At 42.4% G+C, this 27855-nt stretch overlaps 1 protein-coding gene across 6 annotated transcripts in view; it reads right to left on the bottom strand.

Annotated features, from left to right (window-relative positions):
- The window catches only part of CALD1 (caldesmon 1), a 255607-nt gene that overhangs the window by 27076 nt on the left and 200676 nt on the right, over positions 1-27855 (bottom strand). For 4 of the 6 annotated variants that reach the window (XM_030542558.1, XM_030542577.1, XM_030542568.1 and 1 more), the window contains 3 exons: positions 9258-9404; positions 6161-7487; positions 5429-5512 (listed from right to left, as the gene is read on the bottom strand). In XM_030542558.1, the coding sequence (XP_030398418.1) occupies positions 5429-5512; positions 6161-7487; positions 9258-9404 (1558 nt within the window). The remainder of the gene's footprint in view (positions 1-5428; positions 5513-6160; positions 7488-9257; positions 9405-27855) is intronic. The other 2 variants (XM_030542593.1, XM_030542600.1) reach the window with 1 other exon arrangement.

Genomic DNA, 27855 nt, shown 5'->3' on the forward strand with positions numbered 1-27855 from the left:
AACAGTGACTAGTGGAGGAGGATACTATCGGATGTGAAGCTCTTACTCCTATGAAGAAGCTGATGTTTCTCTGAAAACATTAAGGCACGATTCCCCCCTTCCCCTACAAGCCTTTGTCCGACATAAGTCTGACTAAGATCCAGAATCACTATGCACTAGTTTTGCTCTCTAATCTCCACCCAGAAAATTCTGGGCTGAAAATTATTTATTATTGCCACTGATGGCCTGACCCCAGCATGCTGAGTCATGGTTGGATGCTAATGGAAAGTGCAGGATATGGCAATTGATTTCAGTTCTTCTGTTCTGTGGACAGAATTATTCCCACTAAGGAAATTAGCTAGACAGCAGCCAAAACAAGCTTTGAATAGCAGTGGAGGAAAATACCAATGTTAACCCAAGGAAGATCTCCTTTTTCACTATTAGCCTTGCCATATTTGGGAAACACTCTGGTGGGCAGCCTAAATAACATTTATTTGGAGAATGTCTGTAAACCTTTATCAAACTGAACTTATATTCCTCTGCATCCTACTGCCCTTCCATCTGATCACTGAAGAGAAAAATCAATCGTACACAGTCCTATTCTAGGACACTTTTTAAAAAAATGTACACTAAGCTGCGTCCAGTGAAAAAGCTCAAACCTCTGCGCTATTTCTATCCTCCGTCTGCTCAATGCACCTTTCAATAGCCCCAACTCCAAGGCATCCCCTCCCACTTTTCAAAAGCAGGAGCCTCAGGGGAAGGCGGGGGCTCATAAAGCACCTGACATGACTGCGCAGCTTGAATCCAGGGCTGGCCTTACCGTGAGGCGAACTGAGGCGGCTGCCTCAGGTGCTAGATTAGGGGGTCCACACTAAGACCCAGAGTGTAGAAAATTGTGTCTGTTGCTGGTGCATAAGTATCCTCTCCGTTCTAGATGCACAGAGATGGTGGAGTGCTGTGCTGGAGGAAGGCAGAATTGAGACCTTTCAAAGTTTTGGCCCAAGTGAGGGGACCTGGGTGTCTTATTTGAGCTCCCCACTTCAGGTGCCAAAATGTTGTGGGCCAGCCCTGTTTGAACCTCTAAGACCTCTTCTGCCTGTAGCTGGCATTAAATATTGTTCATACAATGCCAGGACCACAAGTGACAGCTATCATGTGGTGTGGACTGCAAGTGTGTGTGTGGGGGGGAGACACAGCAACTCATCTTTTAGCCTGTGATAGCAGCTCAGCTTCAATCCCAGGCTCCCCTATAGGTTTTACTTCAGCTGCTAACCCAAGTTAAAAGTCAAGTTGTCGTGTCTTCATTGTTAACTCAATTTAGCAGCTCGAATTGAAGCCCATAGTGGAGTCTGGGGTTAAACCTGAGCTGCTAACCTGAGTTAGAAGCTGAGTTGATGGGGTCTTCACTGCTATTTGAACCCCAGTTCAGTAAGCCAAGTTCAAAACACACCTTTTTGTGCAGTATAGACATACCCTCAGTTACGACTAAGTGGAAGCACTTTAATAGGTAAGAGGGGAATTCAGTTTCCATGATCATGCATTCTTTGCAGGACTAGCAGTAGCCAAGCCTATTATTGCTAGTGGCAATAGTAGTGGCTTTGAAGATGTGAACTCCACCTTCTAGGAACTAGTCAGAGACAATCATTCCTGTTAACTCATTCTAATGAATAGTCATCAGCTTGTAATGTCTTCTGGTCACTCCCAGTCGGGGCAAGATTTGAACCAGTGATGTAATAACAGTGGAAAGCTCTGGCTCTCATTAGCAATCCCCTGCACTACTCAATCCCTTTCTGAGTGATTTAGAGACCTGTGGTGTTGATTGTTTCAGGATTTCAAATGCCAGGACTTCTGTGTTGGGATTTTGAAAGGGCAGAATTTCCTTTTATGAGATTTTCATCAAGTCCCTTCAAAGTCTCATTAAAAACCCAGTATGCCAGCTGCCTTAGCTGCAGTCTCAGCTGGGGCAGGTGGTGTATCTTACATCTTAATTGAAATTGCTAAGAAAATTAATATTAAAAAAATATACTTTTAGACTTAACAGGCTAGGGAATACCTTTTCATGGACTAATAGGATTTGATTTAAAGGATTATGGTTTTTTACCAAGTGTGGGGGGGTGAGGGAAGGGGGCAGGGACACACACAAATAATAAACACAACTGGGCTTTTTGACTCAAAAAAAAAAAAAAAGGGAAGCTAAAATAGGTTATCAGAGAAACACTTCAAGGATTTAGGGCCTAATCCTGCTCCTATTAATTTTAATGGCAAAATAGCCTTTGACTTCAACAGAAGCAGGAACAGCTCCTTTCATAGCAGTGCACCCTAAAAGTGACAGATGTAAACATTTTTGCATGCTTACACATTTCAGTGAATTAGGGATCAATCCATCTCACATTGAAATGGACAGAAAGGCTCCTATTGACTCTAGTGGAATTAGATCAGATCTGTGATAGTATCTTCAAAAAACACCGCCCATCTCCCCCCACAGATCTTGACCCCAAAATTAAATTGAACATGACTGGAATTTTTTTGGAGGTTTGTAAATTGTTCAGCTATTTTTATTTTCGCACATCTCTCCATCTCCAGGTTCCTGCTAGAAAAGTAAATTAGAACTTAAGATACAACATTTCCACCCAGAGTTTGAACACCTCAAAGTTTTGGTTCTGTCAATTATAAAGAGTGCAAACTTTGGTTCCTGATTTGGGTTCAATTCTGGAACGCCCCCCAATAACTGTGGGCATCTGTGGTTATATCTAGGCGGTAGCTGGGAGCATGATTCCCAGCTCAGGCAGACAGAGACTCACTAGTGTGCTAAAATTAGAAGGGTAGCATGGGTGGCAGCTCAGGCTAGCCACTTGAGTAGAAACCTGCACAGACCCCTTGGGTATGTGCCCAAGCTGCTGCCTGTGCTACCATTGGCTACGTTGCTATTTTTAGTGAACTAGCTCAAGAAGAGCTATCGTCTATCTGTCTACCCAAGCTGGAAAGTGCATGCCCACCTGCAGTGTAGAGGTACCCTAAGGTTTAGGTCTGGAGCCCATCTCTATCAAAGTAGAGATATCTATATACCATGAGAAAAGGCTACTTTTGCAGCATGTCTAGCCAAACCGGAAGCAGGAAATACCAGGAGTCTCATGTCATGAGAAAACTTGTTCTGCTGAACTTTCCAGACCATTTGGGACAGTTCAAAGAAGAGGCTAGACTTTTGATTTGCTAATCTGACTGAAACCTACACTGTGAGGGCCAAATTCTGATCTCACTTATAGTGGATGTGCACTGGTGTAACACAGGTACATTAGGCATAAATCTGAGGTAAGAGAGCGAGGAGAAGAATGCCCCCAGATCTAGTCAGGCTTACAGTCTCTCAACTCTATTAATAACTACATAACCTGTCAAAACAGGCTTTGTTGAATTTCGTGTATCACTGTCATGGCAGGTGTGTACTGAAAGGCTGCTCATCTTGACCTTTTTGCTGTAGTGAGAACACCATTCTTGTCCTAAGCCAAAAAGAGATGGCCAAGATTTTCAAAAGGGACTAATGACTTTGGTTTGGTGTTCAATTTGAGATACCTTTTGGGAGGTGGGTGCTTAGCACATTCCAAAAATGAGGTGTTTTAAAGGTGTTTCAAGTTGAGGACCCAAAAACTGAGGAATGCAAAATCTCTAATCCCTTTTGAGAATGTTGGCCATTATCTTTAAGGGTTCGCTCTTGCAGCCTATACTCATGGGGGTCCTGTGAGATGCTGAGCATCTTCAGCTCCCATTAATTTCAATGGGAATTGAGGGCACTCAGCACTGTGCAGGACAAAAATCTAGCGAGGCCAAGTGAAACTGACATGATTGGTCATATATTTATCCAGTCCCTTTTAAAAAGAATCTCCAGTATGATCTGTTTTTGTGCGGTGGTAAATTCCACAGGTTGACTCGTTTCGAAGGAATATTTTCCTTCTATTTGCTTTACACGCATTCTTTGGCCTGGACGCTGTGATTACCAGCAGCCAAGCCTATTATTGCTAGTAGTAACAGTAGTGGCTTGAAGATGTGGACTCCTAACTTCTAGGAACTAGTCAGAGACAATCAATTCTGTTCACTCACTCTAATGAACTGTCATCGGTTTGTAACATCTTTTGGTCACTCCCAATCTTGTCCTCATTTCATTGAGTAACTCTTTGCTCGGTTTTATGAGGCAATCAGAGTGACTGTTTAGTTCGTAACTATCAACACGAAGAGTCCTTTAACTATTCTCCTTTGCAGGCTAAATTATCCTAGTTTTACCAATGTCTCCTTATAGGAATTACAAACATTTTTCTACTCTCTTCATTGCCCTCTCTGGATCTTTTCAATCTCACCTATGTCCATCTTCAATTGAGGTATCTGAAACTGGGCACTGCACTCCAGAAAAGTCTGTAGCACCATTTGCTATCAAGCCTGATCCTCAGGGTGGGATAATCACCTGTAATATGCCGAGTTCCACTAGCTGCTTTTCTACACCCAAGATATTGGGCCAAATCCTCAGCAGGTGTAAATCGGCAACTTCAATGGAGCTGCACTGATTTACAGCAGCAGCAGGACTGGCCTTCAGGTTGTCCAAGCAGATACACAGACAGGTCATTCCACCTTTACTAAATATCCATCCAGCGGGGCTATGGCTTACTTTATACCACATGGATGTGCTTGAGCCCAAAGAGGCACAATCCTGCAAGGCCCTGGAAGTTGAAGCGCTCAGCACCTTGCAAAATTGTGCCAAAAGCGGGTCCACTGCACAAATACTAAGCACCTCTCCCTGTTTGCCAATTACAAATCTGAGGAGTAAATGGTTCCCAACCTTATTTACTTACCATACAGTAAAACACCATGGCACCAGCTCCTGTGTTTACAGTAGAAATGCAATGCAGTAAATTTTGTAGAATTTCTCTTTAAAACAAAAAAAGAATCTTGGGTCTGCAAGGTTTATATCATTAGGCACTGGATTATTTGGGGGAAGAAAAATCATTAGTTAGATCAGTTAAGTGGCCAAAGGGACCTAGAAGCATCCATGAATATTATGAAAGTAGGTCTCAGTCACAAGAGTAAAGTTTATAGTAAAGTAGAGGAAACCAGGGAAGGATGATTAGTTGGTACAATCCTGAGAAATTCATCTCCAGGGCCCAAATCTTGCTTGCATCACTTACTTGAGTGAGTCCCATTGAAGTCACTGAGGTACTCATGTTAAGTAAGGTAAACAGGATTTGGTCCTAAGGACCCAGTTAGCAAAATACTTAACCATATGCTTAACACTGAGCATCTGAATCGTCCCATCTGTACTGACATCATGAGACTATCCAACTGCTTAATGTGGAGCATATGCTTAAGTGGTTTGCTGCTTCGTGCCTTCATGCTAACGGCTCATGCTGAATTTGTTTAAATTCCTGAACATTTCCTTATAGCATCAATTTTTGTAGATCATAATTACCTGCTGTTTTCTGAAGGTGGGTTGACGTTTCTCATCTGGTAACTTTTCTTTTTTAGCTTCCACTTTAACCTCTTTTTCTTCCCCCTTTTTATTTTTAAGATGAAAATGTCACTCTACAACAAGCCCTGTCCACTCCCATTTGCCAAAGCTGTGCTCACATACCCGTCTTGTGCTGCCGTGCCCGCATCTCCGTGTGCAGCTGTGCTTGCTCTTCCCCTCGCAAGGGACTGTGCTCCCATACCCCCTCTGGACTTTTGCGCTTACTTCTCCCTCGCGTGCCACTGTTCACATGTCCCAGCAGAGAGCGCCCCCAGCTGTGCTTGCTTCAAACATACATTTCTAGTCAGCGTTCTTCACACAGTATTTCCCAGGTGCCCACATATCTCCTGTGTTGAATTGTGCTTTTCCATCCCTTGGACGTTATTGCACTAGGCTGGCTTAAAGCAACAGGAAAAGGCAGCGGTAAATTGTGCAGAGATCTTGACATGCAAGGTTTTCCTTTGCAGGATCTCAGAGCCAGGATGGGGAAGCGTAAGTGTGACATGCATTGCATTATTGATAAGTAGAAGCAAGAAGCTTTAGTAAAAAGGAAATCAAATATTGATGGAACAGAGTTAGTAGTTTAAACACAGGAACAGAACTGTGAGTAAATTCCAGTCCAATTTTTTGTCTTGCATTACATTTCTCACAAATCACAGGCATCATCCGTTTGGTGCAAAATGTTTACTGTACCTGTTTTCTTAGAGAGACTGTTTGAGGTTTTTCCTCTTGCACCTTCTTCTCTTTTACCTGTTTTTCTTCTATTTTCTTCTCTTTTACCTGTTTATCTTCTACTTTTTTGTCTTCAATTTTTTTCTCTTCTACCTTTTGTTTTGCCTTTAATTTCGCCTCTTCTAGCTTAGCCTTTTCTTCAGCTGCTCTCTTCTTCTCCTCTGCCTTAGCCCTCTCCCTTTCTTCTGCTTTCTTCTTCTCCTCTGCCTTAGCCCTCTCCCTTTCTTCTGCTTTCTTCTTCTCCTCTGCCTTAGCCCTCTCCCTTACTTCTGCTTTCTTCTTCTCCTCCTCTGCCTTAGCCCTCTCCCTTTCTTCAGCCGCTCTCTTCTTCTCCTCCTCTGCCTTAGCCCTCTCCCTTTCTTCAGCTGCTCTCTTCTTCTCCTCCTCTGCCTTAGCCCTCTCCCTTTCTTCTGCTTTCTTCTTCTCCTCCTCTACCTTTGCCCTCTCCCTTTCTTCAGCTGCTCTCTTCTTCTCCTCTGCCTGAATCCTCTCCCTCTCTTCTGCCTCAATCCTTTCTTTTTCCTGGGCTGCTCTTTTCTCTTCTGCTTCAATTCTAGCTCTTTCTTCTTCAGCTTTTTTTTGTTCCTCTGCCTTAACCCTCTCCCTCTCTTCTGCCTCAAGCCTTTCCCTTTCCTCTGTTCTCTTCTTTTCTTCCTCAGCCTTTTCCTCTTCTTCATTCCTAAGCTTCTCATGATCTAGAACTACAGTTAGATTTATGGCCCCCACTCCTGCCCTGGGCTCCCCTACCAGTAGGACACTCATATCATTCTCTGCTTTGTGTTCCTCTACATTGACATCTAGGGATTTTACTTCTAATACCACCGGCCCCTCTTCTTTGTCTATTGTTTTCTTTTCTATTGTTACTTCTACCTGATTTTCCTCTATGGTTCTCTGCTCTGGCTTTTCCTCCTGCACCTCCTCCTTATCTTTTTCTTCTTTCTTTTCTTCTTCTTCTTCATCTTGCCTCCAGTTGTTCCTCTGGTATGACATAGTGACAATTTCGGCTTCGTCAATATCGTAACGTCCTCGGCGGGTTTCAATCTTTTCCTCTTTCCCCACGGTCTCATTTTCTTCCATATTGTTTATCTCTCTCTCGCTTGGTAGTGACAAGCCCTCGTCTGTGGTTGTTGAGTCAAACTCCTTTTGACGGTCCAGGGCTTCCTGGAGACGCTTTTGGCGTCTTTCCTCCCTTCTTGCCAATCTCTCCAAGAATGCAGCATCATCTTCCCCTTCCCCTTGAGTGTTTGTTAGTGTTGTTGTAGAACGTTTGGTCTCCTCTTCTGCCACACTGTACAGAAGTGACAACTTTGCATTAATCAAGCACCATAACAAAGCATTTGCTTATTTATTTATTTATTTTCCAGAAATACAATACATTAACATTATCACGTGGCTCTAGAATGGGATAGGTTAGATACTTTAAAGATTTATCAAAACAATGCCAGGGATAATTATGGTATTTCCGCCTTTTACGAATTTGGTTTTTCATAATCATGATGACTGAGAAAGCTTTTCCTCCATGCTCCTGAGTAGGGACTTGATCCCACACCTATTAAAGTCAATGGGAGACTTCCATTGACTTCAGTAGGCATTAGATTGGTCCCTGGAGTCTTGGAACAACTGAACTAGAGACAGGAATATTTGGGTTTTCTTCTGCGAAGACCTTCATCTTGGCTTGATGTGTTCAATAAAGCTGCTAGCTCTTTCCCTTAACATGAAGTCTCATTAATTAAAAGCTCTTAATATAGGACCAAAGTCTGAGGTCCTTACTCAAGCAAAACACACAGGTATTTCTATGAGAACATCTCTACTAATGGGAAAGTGGCTGTTTCTTTCCAGTGATGGTATAAGGATCCATGGGACTAGAACCCAAGTACCCAGAGCTTGGGGCAGCTGACATTGCTTCTCACTAGGAAGCATACAGCACCCTATCCAAGGAGCACTGTCTAGAGTTACATCACATTGTAGCACTCTGATTGGCCAAGCACACTATTTAACCCTGGAGGGTGCCCCAGGAAATTATCTAGGCAACAGCATGGACTTTTGGTCAGCTGTGACTTAGGAGAGCACCTTGTTTCCTGATCTCCCGTCTCTGACCCCAGCCTGAGCCTGACCTTAACTCTGCCTCCTGATTCCATCCTGGTACTACTTCTGGTCTCCGACCCCAGCCTGACTCTGACTCTTGCTTACCAATCCCAGCTCTAGCGATTACTCTGATCCCTGCTCACCCTCTCCACCTCATGGCCATCCTTGGCTGGTGGCCACGAGCCCAGCTATGACAGCTAGGCATGCCCACCTATGCCCCAGTTCTGTACAAATGGCCTGTGTTGAGGCTGCCTGCAAGTGAGGGAGCAATTAGTGAAAAATGCAATTGTGATATACATACTGGTCCACCAGGAAGTGGATTGAGTCCACCAACCTAATTTCATACATGCCATTGACTAGCCATCAGTACCAGTACTGGATTCCATTGCCAGTCCCCCGAGAGATCTAGGCTCCTTCAAACCTCTGTGGTATTGTTCTTTTTCTATATTCATTTTTTCCCTTTCCAGATGTTTTTGCTTTGCACAGGAAAACGGTGAGCATCCATGAACAAGAACAACTCTTTTTTCCCAACTTTCCCCTGCTCAGCAAGGAGGGTTCTATCTACCAGGCATGGGAGCTAGGGGAGGTGAATTTCAGCTTGAGGTCTGGATTTGACCTATGAGCTTGATGCAATAACAAATATTACTGATCCCTGAAAAGGTTATGAACAAACATCTTATTATAATTGTAGGTTTGCTGGGATGTTATTTATTTACAAAGATATATTCTAATGATAGAAATACGTAAGGCCCAATTCTTCCACCTTTACTCACCATCAGTAGTACCTTCACCTCCAAGCAGTTCCTTTGATACCAGTGGGACTTCCCACAGAGTAAGGTCTTATTCAAAGTAAGATTGGCAGAATCTAGATCTTAATTTCTAAAACTTGAAGTATATGCTCTAAATATATCCGTTCCCTGGACTGAAAACTCTGCCAATTCATTTATACACAACCAACAGAGTAGAAGCTTACCTGTTCTGGGCATTAACTTCTGATTTCTCTGTCACTTGTCCTGTTAGATCATCATCTTCCTTTTGCCGCAGCCTCTCCTGTCGAGCCCGTCGACGGCGTTCTCTGGCGGCTTCTTCCTCATCATCATCATTTCTTTGATAGGCTAGTCTGCAAGGCATCATTTAAAAGGGGTTAATAAAAATAAGACCATATATATTCATATGTTTTATGAATGATTTGTGCAATCCAAAATACGCCTTCAGTGATGCTGGGTATGTGATTTAAAGGGACACTGTCAAATACAGAAGTTTATGCCAAATTTTTACTTTGCTTTTTCAATTAGTGCTCTCTTTGACATCACCGCTCCAGATCAGACCACCATAGTGTAGCTACAAGGCTGAAAGCCCAGCATGACCATGTCCCCTAGAAGATTACTACAATGCAATTCATCCTGACTGAAAGGGAAGCAAGATATAAGCCTCTCATTTAGAATGCTAAAGTAAGTGAAGTAATTTGTCTGCCTGCAAGGATCTGGAAGGATCTTTTCTCCTACGTCTATCACTGCGCAACAGGCTGTGAAAATGAGTGGGTGGAGGAAGGAATGATTTCTTCAGAAACATTATGTATTAGGCACTGCTGGAAGCAGAATACCTTCCTTGATTAAACCAGTGGCCTAATCTGGTTTGGCATATGTTAGCTTCCTACCAATCTTACCCTTTGTGAAAGCATAGCAGCAGTGCAAGCTTCTCCCCATGTCCCTCTCACCAACACTGTGCCTCACCAAAGGCTTATCATTCTCCTCTGGATGCTCTGTAATTTGTCCACATCCTTCCTAAAGTTTGGCACCCAGAACTGGACACAATACTGCAGTTGAGGCCTCATCAGTGCCAAGCAGAGTGACACAGTGACTTCCTGGGTCCCCCATATGACACTCCTGTTGTTACACACCAGCACGATATTAGCCTTTTTTGCAACAGCATCACATTGTTGACTCACATTCAATTTGTCATCTACTCTAACCCCCCAGATCTTTTTCAGCAGTACAACCACCTAGACAGTTATTTCCCATTTCGTAGTTATGGATTTGATTTTTTTTTCCTATGTGAAACACTTTGCTTGTTTAGTCTAGCAAATAGAAGGCTAAGGAGAGTAATGATAAGTCTTCAAATATATGAAGGGCTGTTATAAAGAGGATGATGATCAATTGTTCTCCATGTCCACTGAGGGTAGGACAAGAAATAAATTGCTACGTTTACAGCAAGGGAGATTTAAGATAGCTATTAGGAAACCCTTTCTAAGTATAAGGGTGGTTAAGCACTAGAATAGGCTCCCAAAGGAGGTTGTGGAATCCCTGTCACTGAAGGATTTTAAGAATAGGTTAGACAAAATACCTGTCAGCGATGGTCTAGGTATATTTGGTCCTACCTCAGCACAGGGGCCTGACTAGATGACCTCTTCAGGTCCCTTCCAGCCCTACATTTCTATGATTCAATGATTCATGCCCTGCTTCCAACAAGAGCTTTTAACTTCTCCTTTTCATTAAAAGTCCTCATCACAGAAAGTGAAGGGTGTCAGCAGAGTGGCCACAAATCATGGCAAGGTTGGGAAGAGAGTTCAAAAGCAGAAGAGAAGGGGCAAGGAAGACAGAAAAAAAGCCATTGTCATTTGCCATTAATTTAAAGGGATACCAACTATTAATTTTAGTTCTAAAATGGAAAGCAAGTGAAAGCAATAACAAACTAATGGGGTCTTAACTATGTTCCTGGAGGCAGACTCTCCCTGAGATACAAATGCACTGAATAAACTGATTGCAGAAGGACCACTTAACAATGAAAGACTCCAGCTGCATGGAGCCTTACTTCTTTTTAGTCCTGTCAGAACTCCAGCTGTGAGAGCCATCTATTGTGGCTCTGACAATACTTTGGGTACGTCTAGACTACCCGCCGTATCGGCGGGTAGCGATCAATTTCTCGGGGATCGATATATTGCATCTCACCTAGATGTGATATAATCGATCCCCGAAAGCACTCCCGTCGACTCCGGAACTCCCGAGCGGGAACGGCAGTAGCAGAGTCGACAGGGGGAGCCGCGGATGTCAATCCCGCGCCGTGAGGACAAGAGGTAAATTGATCTAAGATACTTCGACTTCAGCTATGCTATTCACGTAGCTGAAGTTGCGTATCTTAGATCGATACCCACTCCCCCAGTGTAGACCAGCTCTGTGTTTAGCCTCTGGGAGCTGGGCAATGAGGATGGGTGAGTCAGTTTCCACCACACATAGTTAGTGTGATGTCTAAACCATGACCCTAAAAGATGATGAAATTGTTTACTCCTTCCTCTATGCACAGACAGAAGGCTCATACACAGCAAAGTGAAGAAACCCCCGTGTGATCTTTTTGAAACTCACCATCCGCCCAAAAGTTAAAAAGGAAACCAAAATATCCTTAACTTGCTACATATGTCAGATGAGGGCATAACTTATGTTTCCTGTTCTTGGGCCCCTATAATACAAATAATGAGTAAAAAACCCCGAAAACCTAGTAATATCCCTCAAAGTGGTAGTAACTTCTAAGTGCACCTATTGTATATTTTATACAAATAGCTTGCCTACAGTATATAGGTACGTGCACGAAAACAATGCAACTATCAGATATCAGACACAAAGATTAACTTTTATGTTGGTATGTGCATGAATTCAATACTTTTCCTCAATGTTTGATTAGTAGATGCAATAGCAATAATTGCTAATAGTATCTTAGTTTTCTGTAGCATATTTTATCCAGAAATGTCCCAGAGTACTTTCTAGGCTGTCTCTCTATGGGGTGCTTCACTCATCTCAGAAATGCAACTATTTCTGGAATAAAACATGGCAGCCTTTACAAACCAGTCACACTGCGCAACAGTTAAAATAGGAGGAAAAATTCCTCCAGTTGAAAATGCAGGAGGGAATAGCTAGGCACAGTATAATTAGTAACCTTAGTGTTAAGAAACTTGCTCCCATTGACCTTCAAGGAGAGTTAGGCAATAGGAAAATCAATGGGAGTAAGGCATCTAAGTGCCATTTGTGCGCTTGACAATCTATTCCTCTGACTACAAAGCTCCGTTTCCCACTCCTGCCTCTCACGTCTTTTTCCACACTGTCCTGTATTCATGAAATGCCATCCATATTCAGCCATAGGTGCTGGAAGTAGTGGTGCTGTTGCACCCCCAAGCTTGAAGTGGTTTCCATCATATAGAGGGTTTACAGTTTGGCTCAATGGCTCTCAGCAGCCCCACTATACAAATTGTTCCAGTGCCCCTGTATTCAATTCACAAACACTACCAACCTTGCCTCAGTCAAATCCCTCCTAAAATCTCTCTTCCTCTCTGATACCTCAAGAAGCAACCAAGGGTATATCTATACTGCAATGTAAGCCCAGGGTTAGTGGGACTTCTGTTAGCTGACTCATGTTAAGGAACCCTGGGTTTGTGTGTCTACACTGTATTTTAACTCTATGCTAAGGCTTTTCTAACCTATGCTTGATCCTAGGGCTTTGGCATCCACACTACAATGCACAGACCCAAATCAAAGTAACCGTATCCCAGAGTCCCTAGTGCCCCCTCCCTGAAATGTGGCCCTTTAAGCCCTAGGATCGTGGTACACTATGGGACAACTTTACTGCCCACCTTGCACATTACCAGGAAGCAGATCGCTTTACAAAAGGTTTGATTGGTTCGTTCTCCATTGCAAACTCAGGAGACTCTCTGATAGTGTGTGTGCAGATCGGTGATCAGAAGAGAAATGGACAACGCTGACATGAGTTGCTGCAGTTGGCAAAGGGGTGTGTGTTTGTGGCTTCTGTTTTCAATAGAGTGGATTGCAGATTGTTGGGATAGAGAGGACTAAAGAAGTCATCCCATGGAATTGTGGGATACTTCTGGCTGATTCCGAGTCAAGTGAGCCTATGTTAGGACTGCAAAGCAATAGGGCTTGGACCCTGGGTCCCGACTTATCTCAAGCTTAGCCCATCCAGCCGTGCAGAGTCATGGGACCCTAGGTGTGAGCCCTGGGTTAGCACAATTGCAGTGTAGGTGCAAGGGAGCTTAGCTTGAGCCTGGCCTCAAGCCTGGGTTTATGCTGCAGTGTAGACATATCCTTAGTTTATTATTAAAAGTAAATAAACATCTCCAGTGGAACCACAATTACCTGTACCCACTACACATGAGTAACTATGTGCTCACTGATGTGATGTGACAGCAGTAACCCATGTCCTTCATCACTCTTTCTCCCCCACTAGTTGCATCACATCTAAAATTAGACTAGAAGCTCTTTAGAGCGAAAACCCTGTCATTGCATTTATGCTGTCCATCCTCTAGCATACTTTTAATGCAAATAGTAAATAACAAAATAAAGAAGCCCAGACCTCAGTTCTACATATCTGAGAGAGAGCTATCTGATAACCATAATGACCTTTGTTACTTCTCTTTAATCTACCCTTGGGGAGCTGTTTTGATATGCTGAATCCGTGCAAACCGCACTTAACCAAACTTACATCCATTTGTCACGTTCTGCATACGTGTTTCTTTCCAGGTAAGTTTCTGTATTCCGTTATCTACTCTGCTATATTAAGCAGTGAGAAACAGCTTGCACTCAACAGGTCCTCCACACTTTCTGACACCTGATACATCTTATTAAACATTCAGATGAAAGGAAGATGGCTGGAAACTGCCTCCTGCCTCTCTACCAAAGATGACGTGCTCTTTATCCAAGTGATGATAGGAAAAGAGCAGAGAGTTGGCTGCTTCTTTGATTACACTCTCTATGCTTACGACATGGAAAATAAATTGTAATCTGTGATCATTCAGCTGTGTCAAAGTCCTGAAGTGTGTTAACATAGCTCTCTTGTTAATCATTAGTAATAAGACCTTATTACTATTATAATACCTTATTATCGTGCATGGAAATACTGGAAACCAAAAATTCCATTTGCCCCACAGGACATTTCCTACTCTGCAATGTGGATTTTTTTTAATTAACACTGAGTTCCTGCAAAAACAGACATTTGTCCCTGCAGAACAGGTGGAATAATTTTTAAATCTCCAGGAGTGAAATCCTGGCCCCATTGAAGTCAAGGGCAAAACTCCCGTTGACTTCAAAAGAGCCAAGATGTCACCATAGGCCTTTCTGTGACAGATTTGTGACTAGAGCTGTGTGTGAAACTCGTGGTTTTGGTTATACAGGCTCACATAAACTTTCTCAGGTTTTGGTTCATAAAGATTTTGCACCCTCTGTGTTTTATTTTGAGTTTGGGATTTGAATAAAGCTAAAATACTGAATGGGAATCTCAGCCAAGGCCAGAACGCTTTTGTGCCACAACCATTCAATACCATCAAGCTTCAGTTGGTTTCCACTTGGAACCACAAATCAGCTCAAACCTCAAAACTCATCCCAGGTTTTCTGGTTTAGAGTTTCTTTAAAAATTTTTGCCTAGCTCTCATGTTAAATACAAGTAATAATAATAATGTATCTATATTATGGTAGCACTGGAATGTCCCAATGAAAATGGGATGCCCACTATAGCAGGCATTGTACAAACACATAGGAAGAACTTACGATCTTATTTAATACAAGGTACAATTAAAGAATAGGAGGGAATGTGGGGAATTCATCAGGGAATAGAAGGGGAGGCAGAAGAAGGTTGCAATAAAAACATGTAGTTCCACTGATTAGTTATAAGCTGAACCTGATGGTTCTAAGTCCTTAGAATCATAGATTATTAGGGATGGAAGGGACCTCAGGAGATCATCTAGTCCAACCCCCTGCTCAAAGCAGGACCAATCATGAAATGGCCCCCTCAGCGACAGAACTCATAACCCTGGGTTTAGCAGGCCAATGCTCAAACCACTGAGCTATCCCTCCCCCACTAAAGAGTTATAATTTAAACTATATTAATAAATATCAGCAATCGCCTAACCTAACTTGTCATGAACCTCATCCACTGGTTGGCAAAAGCTGGAAAATAGGTATCTTAACTGTGGAGATTGCCAAGGAATCCAGATCTGACAGGTAAGTGACTGATTTAAGCTGGTCTCACCACTCCACTAGAGAGGGGAAACTGAGAATGAAAGAGATAACTGTGGGTCTGAGCAGAGATTCTGGCTGCAGGAAGTCAGAGGGGTGCAACCAATTTCAAAACAAATCTCACACCCCCAAGGTTTCTGGATTTTTGTAAATGGTCCAGCTTCCCTCCTCACAGCATGTCCCCCATATACTATGAAGCCTTTTTCTCCTCCTTGAAAATACTGCCACAGGTGGAAATAGCATGCTCTTTCTACCAACCACACTGAACCAGCTGCACAAATATGCATGACTGTAGGCATAATAAAATTTTCTGTTGCACACGTCCAGTAAGCTATTTTCAAATGGCTATAATTTTGTTATCTTGAAGCATTTCATAGTTTGGGTCCTGCACATCTTGGAGATTGCTTACTCTCTGTGTATTCCAGCAGGGGAAATGAGATCAGATCGTGTATACATCCAAGTACTGTACTGGTATGTGTGTTATCTACACAGCTTATTTCTAAGGCATGTAGAACATTAGTATCTAAACACTAAGACAGTGGATCAGTAGATCTGTATGGCTGGAGGCTGGTGCCAGAGGAGGGACTTCAGCAGAAGACCCTTGACACCAGCCTTTGCTCACAAACTTGGTCCATCAGAGCTGAGTTAGTTAGCTTTTAGTGCTCATTGAAAGGCCTGTCTATTTACTCAGGCTGTTCCTGAGGGGATGGGTGGAATGAGGATGGACTCTGTTATTATACAGGTTGGGGAGTTCCCTTTGTGTTATTGTTACGGTTGCCAACAGTCCCTTATTAAAGGGGACACCCCTTATTTTATCATCTCTGTACAACAAGATCAGGAGTTGCTGAATGCTGCAAAAAGTAGCAAGAAATATGCCTACAGTGAATGTAGTTGAGTGCTGCTTCCTTAGCGCTTACTAATAAGAATAATTAATAATATCTGGAGAAGGGGTGGGGAGGGAATGTTAAGAAAAAAAGTCCTTTATTTTTGAAATACAATGTTGGCAACCCTAGTTATTGTTGATATTATGTCAATTTATAGATACTACTGCATATGCTTTTAATGTTTTATTGTGCATACACTTTGTATTGTGACAGACACACTTCAAAACTATGAGTATAAACAAATAAAATCATTTTTTTCCAAATCTAGCCAAGGCACAAGTTGCCAATGAGAGTTATATTTATGTCAAGTTTCATGTTTCAAACTTCAGCTGTTTTGCTCATGCCTGACTTAAAAAGTGTGGATACATTTTTTTTATTACTGGAATAATTCTATTTTTTCCTCTTACTCCATCATACTCAAAAAGTTGCAGGGATTCTGCTTAAACTTGTTAAAAAAAAGATTCACCTTTGTGTATGGACCTAGCGTAGAAATGTTTATGTTTCAGAGGGACATGCGTCAGTGAAAGCAGGAGGTTATAGTGGAAACTCAGAATCATGATTATAGTGATCCTGTATGTGCATTAATTTTAATACTTAATAATAAGATCTTTCTGTCTCGTGCTTTTGAATTTGACTCAGGATTTTGTTTCTCACATCTGATTTAGCAGAGAAAATAATAAAAAGAACCATTGGTGGGCCATTAAAGTCAGACAAATTAAAATGAGAAACAAGGCACAAATTTTGAACAGTGAACTTGATTAACCATTGGAACAAACTATCAAGAGAAGTGGTGGAGTCTCCATCCCTTGCTGTCTTCATATCAAGACTGGATGCCATTCCTGAATTTTTGGGCTCATATTATGCCCTGCGATATACAGAGGTCAAACTAGATGAACTACCTTCTTGACTTAAAAACTATGAATCTCCTGCCATTAACCTGCCTTTGCCTTTTTGTTTCTTCAATACCCCCGCTATTTCTCATGTATTTTTGGTCTTTTTGTCAACAGATTCTTCGCTATTTCAAAGATCTTCCTAGAGTACATATTCTGGGTGGGCTAACTGCATATGCATTGCATCAGTGCAGCTCTCCAGGGGCAATGAAAAGCATGGCAGACTTTTACATACGGTGGTCTCACTTGTGTCTTCTACACAACTGCAGCTTTTCTAATTTCTGATGTCCTTATTCACTTTGTGTAGCCTCATTGATTTTAAAAGCATGATTTTCACTAAGGAGAGATATTTATTCAATATGAGTAAGGGAATCAGAATCTGGCCCTAAGTATTTTTCTTTCAGTCTTTGCATCCTCAATATCCTGCTTTTCATTATGATTCCTATTTTTGCTGATTTTAGGCATCAATATGAAAGAGTGGCAACGTTAAATAGGGTATACTACCGCAATAAATGAAAGCTCGTACTAAGCCAGATGCTCCACTCTTTATATCAGTTGAGGATCTGGCCCCTTGCATTTTTCTGTGAGAGAAAAGATAAGTATGGGAAAGAAACTTTCTGTCTGACAGATCAGCTTGTATCTTTCATTCTTTGAGGTTTGTTCCCCTTTGATGCAGTGGAGCATTAAACTCTTGCTCTTAACTAAGGAAAGAACAGATTCATTCATCCGTTTTAGGGAATCTGCGAAGAGTGAAAGCAGAATGTTTCACATTTTGGCACAAGGTATAAAAAAGTGATGAGCAGACCAATGATCACAGGGGAAAATGATTCCATATTAAAGAGAATGTTACTCTGTGGATACCTAGTCATTCCTGCCTAGTAGCAGGAGAAAAGCAAAAGGAGGAACATGTTTGTAAGTAAGCATTGTATATTCAGAACTGTGCTTAAGCCCCTGGGATAGATCCTGCCTTCCAAAATCAGAGGCCTCTATTGAAATATGGGCCTCAGTTTTTCCCAATAATTTGGCATATCCAGCACCCTATTCACCCTCTACAGTTCCCTGGTTCATGATGACACTATTGTTTTGTTTTTAGATCCAGGTCATAAAACCCAGACCTTGCAGTTGAAGCCAGCGTATCAGATCACCGTCTCATTGTGTACAAAGGCAAAATGACTCATGCATGCCCCTGTTATTTTTTCATGGCAGAAAACTGATGATCTGTTTCATAATGTGAAATGCAAGCAGATTCTCTGACCACATCCAAATAGCTCTGGAAACTGCCTCTGAGCACCTCAGCACAAATCGCATGCAGGGCTGTAAACAGGAAGGGTAAAAAACTTCAGCTACTGAAATAATGTCAAATTTGCCTCCAACATATATTATATGCAGACAAAAGGATTTGTTGGAAGGGTCTCAGTAAAGATTGTAATTCTCTCAACATGTGGAGTCCATAATGGTTTGCAGTTTCACTTCATCCACAATAGATGAGCAGTGTACTGTATTAAACCTGTTTTAATTCAGAGGCTTTAAGACAAAGAAACAATAGTAACCGAAAAGAAAACAATAATTAACAATGTTTCCTATGGGCTTTGAACCACTGAATGTTAGTCTATGACTGCTTTCCTTAAAGCTTAGTGGAATTCACCCAGAAATCAGCTTCTCCTACATATGGGCCATTCAAAGAATTGCACGTGTAACAAGATAACAATCTCAAAAGAAAGTTAATCTCTGCATCTGCACGTGCCATTGTGATCATTGCTGTATTTGTTGCTACTGTAGCAAATAGCTTTCTATTCTATGCGACCACCTCTACTTTTTAGTGGTTTATTGCAAATGTCATATTCCAAACCACCATAGGCCAAATCCTTACTCAGTCCTTTTCAGGCAACATGACCATTGAAAATAATGGGCTTTTTTAGCCTAAGACATGACATCAGGATATGCTTCAGAATATTATCCACAATTGCTACAAGCCAAATCATGAACTTTCCTCTCCCTGCAGGTATGTGCAATGGGGCACTGAATCAGGCTGGGGTTTCTAGGCTTGACTGTACCACAAATAAAGAGTAAATGAAGCTGTAACTCACTTTTTACTGATTTCTTAATCAGCCTAAACTCCAAGTGAAGTCACCGGGAGGTTTGCTTGAGTAAGGAAGACTGAATGAAAAAGCAAGCAAAGATTTTAGGATTCCGCCTGTATTTTTGTAATTTAAGAAAAGATTCCTTGAGCTTTATAGCTTTATGAAATAGTAGATTGGGAGCGTGAAACTTGCATTTCCTTAGAGATACTTTTACACTGATACAAATGCTATGTATAATATACTTAATACTAATTTACCTTGCCACTGTTGCTAATTATCAGAAATATTTAAGGCTGAAAAAAAAAAGTTTTTGTTGTTACAAGCCTATTTTCAGAACCCTCCAGTCAACCACAATGCTGAGTTCAGCAGAGGTGCAATCACATAAGAAAAACTGGCGGGGGGATTGGAGTGAAAGCACATGATGAGTTCCGCAGCCTTACTGAGGGGAAACTCAATGGGATAGTAACAAATTAGAGGGCACGTGCCCATTTTTTACCCTCAGTCAGCATTTGTACTCATGAAATTCTGGAAATTTCCATTAAAACAGACTGCAGGATCACACACAGGGTTGTTCCTCCACTATAGCTGGAGCAGAAAGTGAAACTAGGAAGCAAAGCCCAGATCCACATTTAGGAGGCTAAATCTGGGTTTAAGGTATTTAAATCCCAGTTTTGGCTCCACTGTGAGCCACAAAACTCCCACCGAATGCTGTAGGCACCTAAACTTACTCAGTGCCTAAATTTTCAGGATAAAAGTTCCCTCTGTGCCTAAGTTTCTGCCTCTAGAGATGCGCATTGCTGCCTCCCTCCTGCCTAAGCTCCAGCAATAAACCATGAGAAGATAGGCATTCAGCTGTGTAAATCATGTTCAGGGCCCAATCCAGTCGGGGTGCTCAAAGGCCACCTAGCAGGACACATCCAAATTCAAAATCTTGCAGGAGGTGGAGGTGTGCCCATATTATAATTTTAGTCCAGTGACTACAGCACTCACCTGGTTTGTGAAGACCCAGGTTCAATTCTTCCCTCTGCCTGGGGGTGGGTGGGGAGAAAGGATTTGAACAGGGATCTCCCACTGCTCAGGAAGGTACTTTAATTACTGAACTAAAAGTAACAAGTTGGGCACCACCAGCACCTCCTGCCATTTTGTGTGGGGTGACGCAGGGGCCTGACTCATTCCCACAAATAATACCTTAGGTGCCCAAGCTGCCTGACCATAGGTGGCAGGTTCCCATTATGGATCACTGGATCTGGTGGATTGCAAGTAGAAATAGGCACCTGCCTGCAGGACTTAGGTGCCGATCACCCTGAGAATGCCATGACTTAGTATATACCCCTCTTGTCAGCATCTCCCACTGGCTAGCTCAGATGGCTCCCCACCTAGAGCAGTGGTTCTCAAAGCCGGTCCGCCGCTTGTTCAGGGAAAGCCCCTGGTGGGCCGGGCTGGTTTGTTTACTTGCCGCATCCACAGGTTCAGCTGATGGCGGCTCCCGCTGGCTGCGGTTCGCCACTCCAGGTCAATGGGGGCTGCGGGAGGCGGCGTGGGCCAAGGGACGTGCTGCCTGTCCTTCCTGTAGCCCCCATTGGCCTGGAGCGGCGAACCGGGGCCAGCGGGAGCCACGATCGGCCGAACCTGTGGACGCTGCAGGTAAACAAACTGGCCCGACTCGCCAAGGGCTTTCCCTGAACAAGCAGCGGACCGGCTTTGAGAACCACTGGCCTAGAGTACTGGTTTTTGTGGATCACATTCTAAAGCCCTTATCTCTCCCCATTCACTGTACAAGGGCCTAGGCACCTAACTCAGGCTTTGTGGATCACCGTGTGTTCCTCTATTTTCTAAGAGCCTAAAAGTTAGGGACCATGATGCTCAGAGTTGCAACACCTCAGTCCCTTTATGGATCAAGCTCCTATTGAAACACAAGTGTCTAAAATCATTGCAGAGGAGATAGCTTACAATTATGATCAACTGAACTGATTTCTGTACAAATGTTCTGTTCTCATCGAGCCAAGGCTTTCTTTGAATACAAGCAAGGAGAAGAATTTCATTGAATTAAGCCATCCCATCTGCAGCCCAGACACGTTAAGCTGTGATCCTATCAGAGCTCACATACTAAGCAGGATCGGGCATGCTCAGCGCTGTATTTGAGAAGAAATGCAGCACAGATAGCTTTCCTGGTAATTCAGTAGGTGGAGTTTTTTTCCTGTAACTTACCCACCAAGATGTCAGAAGAAGATATAAGTTATATAAGATATAAACAGCCTCCATCCTACTACAGTTATACCTTTGACTTTTTTACACCTGGTAGTAGCATGTAAACAGGCCTGAGGGATTGTACAGAGGTGTCTTTACTAGGCCTTTTACAAAACAGCTTTGTCACTGTATCTACCTCTGGCTCAACTCTGCTGACAGTAGCCGTGGCAGCAGATGTAATGCACACAGGGTTCCAGGTGACCCTTGGAATGTTAAGCACCAAGTCTTGTAACTCTGCCCAGAGCAGCACTTACAGTTGTAGTGCACAAAGCACAAGTTTCCTCCAGCACATGTGGGAGCTACCTCTGTGGCAACAGCAACAAAAAACGTAAGCAAAGCTTCAACAGCGTAGGCTAGGTCTAGGTGGTAGTGTGGGACTGTAACGGGAATGAGCTTAAATCACTTTATGCTTCATATCTGAATTTGGGCCTGTAATTGCAGTCATTTTTTTTTTTTACAGATAATGTGGTCTAAATTTATTTTTATTTCTAGTGTTAATAATAATAATAAAAAAATATTGGACGCACCCATCCAAATTAGCATACAGGAAAGACGCTAGGATCCAGGAAATGCAAAAGCTGAGTGCTTATAAATTTAAATGTGTCTCTCTGAGCTGGAAACCAAGTCACTGGCCTCTCAACTTCATCTCTTCCGCCACTTTTCATCCTGTTTTCCTATTTGGAAGGCTTTTCTGTGCACATGTAAGTCTGGCGGTGCTGCACTAGGAAACAGAGAGCTTTCTTAACACACCAATACTGCATTTCATTTCCCTTATGAAAATATTAATAGAACTGATGTAATATGGAAGTGCAGCATGTTCAATATAGATCACGCATACAAAAAGCTTTGTCAATTTTGAGTTAAGGTTGCTCAAGTGAATTTCTTATCAACACATGCACTAAAAACAAGGAAATCACCCAGTTAAGACAACATTAACATCTAGACCAACCTCAATCACATGCTCATCACCTACACATCACAACACCCAAATGCCCTCATAGATTCCTCAGCTGCAAAACAAATTTACAATATATAGCCATACATCATGCACACAGGCAGCTGGGGTGGATGTGACATTTCAGCCAAACATTGCCTTAGAAAACTGTTGTGAAAGTTGTGAATTTTAATTAAAAAAAATAATTTCCCCATGTTTTGACTGGCCTTGAGCACCTAAAACTTGAAGTGAAGAATGCCACCATAACTGATCAAAAAAGCAGAGGAATTTTGTAGAATATATGTACTCAAATTGCATTTTGTTCAGGATGGCAGGGCTAACTCCCTCACTCCTGCCAAAAGTGCCACATGATCTTTAATGACTACAAGTGGTCAGGAGCTATTTTTTGCGTAATCTCAAAGATGAGAGTTAATACTATTCTGGGACCCATGAATAGAAGGGCCTAAGATTCTGAATGATCCTCCTGAGAATATAGGGGTGGTGCTGTCTCCTGAAGTAATTTATTATTGCTCAATGCCAGAGGTTTCTCTGAAGTCACCCACCACAGTTTCCAGAAATACAGGAAAGTCTGTGCTTCATGAACAATGCATGCAGCATGGTTGTTTTTTTTGTTTTTTTTTTTACAAAAGGAGTCTCAAGAAATTAACTTTGTCAGACATCACTTCACCACCAAGAACATCAAATGAAAATAATCTCTAAAAAAAAATTGCAAAAAGGTGACAACCCCTCTCATATTGCAGCAGACTAAATATTGAAATAAAAGCTGTAGACAACGGGAAAGCAACTGCTCTAAGAAAACGACACGCATTGAAACACAGTGGACTGTGAAGTCTTATGTTAATTGAAATAAACCACATTAGGGAAAAAATGGTATTACAAATATGTTCAGCACTACAACATATGGTGTGTGGAAAAGAACTAACAAGAATCAGATGTCACAAAGTTTTGCCTGTGCTGATTCTTTGTACAAACACTGTGTGTGGAGAATTTGTTTTAAGTGAAACTTATGTCTGTTTTTAAAAAGGACTTCAAAAACAAGCCCCTGTCTCTCTTTCACGTACTTAAGAAACTTGTTGGCAACAATGCAGGTGATTAGGAGACAGTTTCAATGAGACAGTACAGGAATCATGAGCACAGATCCTATTGTTTGCTAACAGGATTAGAGGTAGGTTCATTCCATGCATGAATCTGAAAGTTAATCCTGGTATGTCTTCCACCTTCATGAAAGGTAAAAATTCTTCCCATAAATGAATTGCCCAATAAAGATATGCAAGATCATGTACAGTTTTATTAACAGCACACTATTGCTACTATGATTTGCCCGGTTTGTGCAACAATTTACAAAAAGGACCATTTTAAAAGCCGCAAACTTGTAATACAATGATTCATAACTAGAGCTAGACAAATAATTCAAAATATATTTTGCATATATTCATTTGAATTTTTAAACACATCTACTTCAAGTTTGTTCACATCCCTTTATTGGTTACAGTAACTCCTCACTTAATGTTGTAGTTATGTTCCTGAAAAATGTTACTTTAAGCGAAACGATGTTAAGCGAATCCAATTTCCCCATAAGAATTAATGTAAATGAGGCTGTTAGGTTCTAGGGAAATTTTTTTCACTCACACACACAGTATAAGTTTTAAACAAACAATTTAATACTGGTACACAGTGATGATGATTGTGAAACTTGGTTGAGGTGGAGGAGTCAGAGGATGGGATATTTCCCTTATTGCTAAATGATGAACTAGCAATTGACTGAGCCCTCAAGGGTTAACTCTCTCACTCTGCAAGGCAGCAGGGATGGAGGGAGATAGGTGCATTTCCCTTAAGTACACTGCCTTGTTAATTAGATCAGCTTGCTGTGACTGCAGCCCTGGTTTGTCCCCCCTGCTCTATGGAAGATGGGGTAAGTGGGTGCAGAAGCAGGGGGAGGGGTACACCGTGACATTAACCCCCGTTTCTTTCCCTCTCCCCGGCACAGCAAGCAGGAGTCTCAGGGAGCAGCTCCAAGGCAGAGGGCAGGAGCAGCACATCGCAGTGTGGGGAGAGACACAGCTGAACTGCAGGCAGCTGTTGCACAGTAAGCTTAGGGGAGCGGCGAACTGATAGGGGGCTGCCAGTCCACCCTGGTTTCAAGCCCCCACCAGTTAGCTGCAAGGGGCTGCTCTTCCTGCAAGCTGTGAACAAAGCAGGCGGCTCCCAAACGAGGTTATAAGGGAGCATTGCACAACTTTAAACAAGCATGTTCCCTAATTGATCAGCAATGTAACAATGAAACAACGTTAACCAGGACGAATTTAAGTGAAGAGTGACTATACTTTCCATTAATATGCTAGCAAATTAGGTTACTGACAGGAAAGTTTGTCAAAATAATGTGTTTTAAGTGAATACTGTAAAATATTTATGGGAAATGAATTTGGAATTCACAATAAGTGAATATTCATACTGGAAATCTGAAGCTGAGAGTTACTCTTATCCAGTCAGGGAAGAGAAACATCCACAGAACTTGAATGTCCAGTCAAAACAGATTCAATTTCAAGTATCAAATATTTGTTACCAAATTACCTCAGAACCAAGAATTATTAGCAGAAAATATCCAAACATTATTTTTGAAAAACTAATAAATCAGAGAAAATGACAATCTGCTTGCAAGAAAATATGGATACACTTTTCAGAACTGCCTGTGTGATTTAGGTCCCCCATGTTCATTGTCCTTCAATGAGATGTAGGTTTGTCTACATAGAAAAATTGACTGGAATCGCTACCCTGTGGACACTTTATTCTGGAAAAAATAGTCCACTTCTAAAAGAGAGTAATTATCCAGGAAAAAAAATCACTTTTATTCTGGAATAGTGTCCATGTCTGGAGTTTATTCTGGAATACCTATTGCAAAATAGTTTATTCTACAATAGCTGGTCAATTTCACCATGTAGGAAAGCCCTAAGTCACTTAGCCTATTTTGAAAAATGTGTTCTTTCTGAGCAGAAAAGGGTGCAATATTCACTGAGTACATGCTCATTACAAATTATTCATGAGGCCCCTGTGCATAATTCAGCAACATACTTTTCTGTTCTCCACACCCATTTACCCTCTTGCCTGACTGACAGCTCAGAGCTGCTGTGCTCAGCTTGCTCCCAGCCTCCTCTGTTGTTCCTGTCCTGAAACCTAACCCTTACCTAGGACTCCTATGGCATTTGTCTGGGTCCAGCCCAGTAGATAGGCAAGTTACCCAGATACTGCTTTTTTCACTTTTACCCAGCTGGCAACATTAGCAGAGAGACAGAGGACTGAATATGGCTGGAGAATGAGCCACTTTCTAAACCCTACAAATGATCACTCCAGAATAGCAATTGGAGCACATGAGCTAGATAGGCTAGTGCGGCAGAAGCTTGTGGTACCACTGCTCATGCTGCAGTACGTGCTCTGTAGAGAAACAGAGGCATTGCAACCTGAGCCCTTTCACCAGGACAGAATTCACATTTTAAAGAAACAGTAACTGAAAATTCATTGTTAAATACAAAATATATATAAGTGCCAAGGCTCCTGGTGTAATCCATTAAATTCCCAGAATGAACATTCAGAGTGATGGCTATTTCCCAATCATTGTTACATTAATACTCGGCACTTACAAAGCTCCTTTCATGAAAGAATCTCAAAGTGCTTTACAAACACTAATGAATTAATCATCATAACAGCCTTGTGTACTCCACAAGATGGGTACTGTTATCCCAATTTACAGAAAGGGAAACTGGGGAATAAATGATTTACCCAAGAACACATAGCAGATAAGTGGTATAGCTGAGGCCAGAACTGAGGGATGTGATCCAAAGTCCACTGAAATCAGCCAGTTGGAGAACACGTCAATCTCCCTGGCCACTCGATTACAGACCTAAAAGTCACATTACAACAAAAAAACTTCAGAAACAGACTTCAACGAGAGACTGCTGAATTGGAATTAATTTGCAAATTGGACACCATTAAATTAGGCTTGAATAAACACTGGGAGTGGATGGGCCGTTACACAAAGTAAAACTATTTCCCCATGCTTATTTCCCCCAGCCCTACAGTTCCTCACATCTCCTTGTCAATTGCTGGAAATTGGCCATTTTCATTACCACTACAAACAGTTCTTTTTCTCTCCTGCTGATAATAGCTCACCTTAACTGATCACTCTTGTTAGAGTGTGTATGGTAACAACCATTGTTTCATGTTCTCTGTATACATAGATATATATAGATATAGATATATATCTTCCTACTGTATTTTCCACTACATGCATCCGATGAAATGGGCTGTAACCCACGAAAGCTTATGCTCAAATAAATTTGTTAGTCTCTAAGGTGCCACAAGTACTCCAGTTCTTTTTACTGAAATCAATGTGAGTCTTTCCATTGACTTCAAATGGGAATTGTAGAAGCTATTGGATGAATCCCTCCTCCAGGTCCTCTGCTCTAACCACTATCCTGCACTGACTGCCATCAATGAGCATGGGTATTGTAGCACATATGATATCCACTGGGATAGCAGATTGTTCTCAGATTTCTCTTCTGGCAGGGTCCTGAACAAAGAGGCACCTTACTCTAAGTTTTCTTGCTTTTCTCTGTGCAAGCAATAGCCTAAGGCCATGTCATAATGGCACTTTTTTATTTAATATCTTCTGTTGTCAGGTATTTTTAATCAGAAGTTTCAATGTTTAAAACACTTTGTGGGAGCTAAGAAGTGGGAAAGGAGCTAGTTGTATCTTTTCCTTTCCTGTTAGGCATCTCCAAACCATATTCCTCAAAGATGATTCAGGCTGCCAGAGACTGAGGGCTTGTCTACATCACAAAGTTGCAGCGCTGGTGAGGGGGTTACAGCGCTGCAACTTAGGAGGTGTACACATCTGCAGGGCATCACCAACGCTGCAACTCCCTGTTTGCAGCGCTGGCTGTACTCCCGTTTTGTCTCGGGTGTAGAGGATCCAGCGCTGGTGATCCAGCATTGGTAATCAAGTGTAGACACTTACCAGCGCTTTTCTTGACCTTCGTGGAATAAGCAGGTATCGCAGCATACCTGAGGAAGCCTCTCTGGTAATCAAGCAGGTCTCCTTCCCCGGTTTGCTCTCGCGTTCCCCAAACCCCCGAGCAAGCAGGTCTCCTTCCCTGCGGTCTGCAGGGGGGTTCGGGGAACGTGAGAGCAAACTGCGGGGAAGCAGGTCTCCTTCCCCGGTTTGCTCTCACGTTCCCCGAACCCCCGTGCAAGCAGGTCTCCTTCCCTGCGGTTTGCAGGGGGGTTCGGGGAACGCGAGAGAAAACCGCGGGGAAGCAGGTCTCCTTCCCCAGTTTGCTCTCGCGTTCCCCAAACCCCCGTGCAAGCAGGTCTCCTTCCCTGCGGTTTGCTCTCGCGTTCCCCGAACCCCCGTGCAAGCAGGTCTCCTTCCCTGCGGTTTGCAGGGGGGTTCGGGGAATGCGAGAGCAAACCGCGGGGAAGCAGGTCTCCTTCCCCGGTTTGCTCTC

Source organism: Gopherus evgoodei, chromosome 1, assembly GCF_007399415.2.
Source record: "Gopherus evgoodei ecotype Sinaloan lineage chromosome 1, rGopEvg1_v1.p, whole genome shotgun sequence".
Classification (NCBI taxonomy): domain Eukaryota; kingdom Metazoa; phylum Chordata; order Testudines; family Testudinidae; genus Gopherus; species Gopherus evgoodei.